A 3407-nucleotide genomic window follows, 5' to 3' on the forward strand; every position below is an offset into this window, starting at 1 on the left:
CGTGTCACAACTATCACCTTTAAATTTCTTTTTGTGTTTAATTTACAAACTTGTCTTTGGAATTGTAAACTTTGGTTGAATGGTGTAATTAAATTTTAAATGTATGGTTGTGTTTCTTTATACTCTATTGCTATGAGACTCTACCTGTCATACCTCGTGTTTCTGCTTTAGTGGGGTGTGACATCGAATAATGATTGTTCGATTCTGCTCTGATACCAAGTGTGAATTCCAGTTCAAACACAACAATTCAAGATTAAAAACAGATTGAAGAACATATTACAAAATTATTGAAGAACACATGCCTGATCTTTTTATTGAATGAAAATAGAAAGTACCCAACAATCCTCTCACTCTAAATGACTCTCATTGGAACAAAAACTACTAAATCTCAAGCCCAAGACACATATTTATAGGTGTCACTTACAAGGTATAAGCCCAATGCTCAATGCCCAATGCCCAATGCCCATTACATTACAATACAATGCAAATTTATAAAACTTTCAATATCTTGGGGCTAATGTAGACCCAACACTTAGCCTACTTGAAAAAGTAGGATGAGGCTATTTTACAAATGGAGAACAAAAATACATTGCTCAGAGATTGGCAGATGAAGAGAGATGTTGTTTATGAGCTGGTATGAGGATTTAAACACCTAGATGAAGCAAGCACCATCCTACCCTACCTAGAGATATTGATGAAGGCGCAAGATGAACTCCTGGAAGCTATGATAGCAATTGCAGTTAGACCTACTATGTCTGAGTAGGAGAGGTTCATTCTTCATTACCTTTGCACCATAGGGTTTAATTTTAATTTATTTTTACACCTTTTAGGATATCTAAGTATGGGATATTGTTTTTAGCTTTTATTAAGAGTCTTATAGTCTTTCACACGTTATATCCCAAATAATTTTGATGTTCATGTCCATTCTAAGTCTAGAGCTAGAACCAAGCAATGCCTTTCATGGGCAACAACTTGGAAACTATTTCATACACTTAGAAAATGATTTTGGCCTTCTTTTCTATACACTAGCCAACCACATATACTCTTTTGCAACCTTGAACCATACCTAGTGCCACCCTCGATGAGGACATTGAAGATTTCAAGAGTGGGGGAGGGATATCACTCAATGTTGTAAAAATGATCAAAGAGCAAAAAATTAGTTCAAAACAGCAAAGGCCAAAACAAAATAAGTCAAAGTAGAAAATATGAAATTTGCTGCTATATTGCAGCAAGACAAACTAGTATTTTTAAGTTGTTATAGAAAGAATAAAAAGGAGCCTAAAAGTTGAAAATTTCCACAAAAGCCCTATTGACTAAATTTTCGAATGAAATTTTCCTAACAATATGAAGCTTGAATCGTGGTCTATGGAACTAGAATCTTAGGTATGGATGCACTTGGATTTATAAAAGGCTATAATTTTGGCATGGATTATTATGTTTATTTTGTTAATTTTTTTTTGAAATTGAGTCTTTTATTTGTCATCTTTGCTGCTTGGGGACAAACAACAGTTCAAGTGTAGGGGTGTGATAAGTGTATTTTCATGCCCACTTCTAGTGTAATTTTAGGACTTTAAAAATTATAGTAGTTTGAGTCATTTAATTCATATTTTAGCTTTGTTGAGCTTGGAGCATAGTTAGAGAGTTTGATCTTGTTTTAAAGCGAAATGGAAAAATATACTAACTGTGAGGTTGCTATAGAATTCTATAACATGTGCACCAGATCATCTAAGGAGTTTAGTTGGATTCCAAGTGCTTGTTGAGGAATTTCTTTTGGTTAATCTGAAGAATTTGAAGCTGACTTCTTTCACTTTTTGTTATCTACTAGTTGTGTACCCGCGCAATGCAGCGGGAGCCGTGAATTTTAACGATTTTAAAGTTTTACTGGTTTTATTAGAGAAGATTTAATGATGATATAAGTTACACTTGTTTTTTTACATATTAATACAATTTGAATAAATAAGAGTTATGATTCCAATTACAGTCTATCGATGAAAAAAATTATATGACAATTTAAAATCCATTATATTTAAAATCCAACATACTTAAACGACTCCATAAATGTGTTCGATTTACACCAARAGCAAAGAATGAAGGTATGAGTGAAAGGACATAAATATAAACTAATATCAGCAAGAGCAGCAAGAGCAGCACCAGCACTGGGACCATAACCARATACAATATTTAGCACACCAGGAGGAAGTCCTGCCTGTTGAATGCATACAACATAGAATTAAGGTTATCCTTCAAAATGTAAAGAGAGAGAGAGAGAGAGAGAGAAGCGAAGGAAGTTGAGCAAATTTGAGTGTTACAAATCTTTATATTACCTCAAGGAAAAGCTTTGAAACATAGAGGGCAGATAATGGTGTCTGTTCAGCAGTTTTAAGTACTACAGTGTTACCACAAGCCAATGCAGGCCCAACCTTCCAAGCATACATTAGAAGAGGGAAGTTCCATGGTATAATTTGCCCTGCAACACCAATGGGTTCATGCAGGGTCTGGACATGATGCGGACCATCAGCCTGAATTGTGAGGCCATGGATTTTGTCGGCCCAGCCTATGAAATGGTAACAACAACACCAAGATGGTCAACTCTTTTTAAAGGAAAAGGTATAAATGAACTCAAAGACATAAAGAGTATCATTTAGAATGAACTTCGGGCTAAGTAGTGATCTTATTAAGCTAAAATTTTGTATATAAGTGAGATCATTGGGGTTCATTGTAATCATTAATATACTTAGTAGTCAATTTTTTTACTTATAAGTTATAATCATTTGGAGGTAATTTATATAATTAAATTTAGTTCCCCCTTGACCAATATTTCTGCATCCACCACTACTTACCAGCATAATACCGGAAAAGAYGAATGAGCAGGGGTATTTCATCTGCTGCTGCCTGATCATATGGCTTCCCATTATCCCAAACTTCAAGAGCTGTTATTTCATCAGCATGCTTCTCAAGCAAATCAGCAAAGCGCAACATTATTCTAGATCTTTCCTGGTGACATATATGAAAAATGAATAAGATGCTGATACTACCACTTAATTTGTTGGCTCTTTCTGACGGAAGGATATCATTGATTTCTTAACATTTAACCTCCTTCAGCCCCACACCGAAGTACAAAAATGTCGGGTCAGCAGCACCATCTTTGTAGTAAGCGAACACTGTTGTACTGTCATCATGCATGCTCTCCYCAACAAAACTGCATAACCACCGATGTTTCCACAAAATCAGTACAAATATATGGAAGAAACATTCAACATTACCATTAAAATTGACCAAGTGACAGTCATTGTAGGAGTTCTAACCTCATCAAAGGTAAAAAGTGTAAGTGATCATTTCTTGTATATGAATATTATATACTTCAAAAAATGGACCTAAGACCAAGTCTAATAGTAACATTGGTCATT

General features: G+C 34.8%; 1 protein-coding gene across 1 annotated transcript in view; it reads right to left on the reverse strand.

The window, feature by feature from the left end:
• LOC112510787 (aldehyde dehydrogenase family 2 member B4, mitochondrial-like) overlaps positions 1-2988 on the reverse strand; it is a 6306-nt gene extending 3318 nt beyond the window's left edge. The window contains exons 1-4 of the mRNA XM_025116133.1: positions 2841-2988; positions 2325-2554; positions 2122-2206; positions 154-209 (exon numbers count right to left, since the gene is read on the reverse strand). Coding sequence (XP_024971901.1) covers positions 154-209; positions 2122-2206; positions 2325-2554; positions 2841-2979 — 510 coding nt within the window. The 5' untranslated portion in view covers positions 2980-2988. The remainder of the gene's footprint in view (positions 1-153; positions 210-2121; positions 2207-2324; positions 2555-2840) is intronic.
• Between the last annotated feature and the right edge of the window lie 419 nt (positions 2989-3407).

The sequence above is a fragment of the Cynara cardunculus genome (genome assembly GCF_001531365.2).
Source record: "Cynara cardunculus var. scolymus isolate 2C chromosome LG 4, CcrdV1, whole genome shotgun sequence".
NCBI classification, from domain to species: Eukaryota; Viridiplantae; Streptophyta; class Magnoliopsida; order Asterales; family Asteraceae; genus Cynara; species Cynara cardunculus.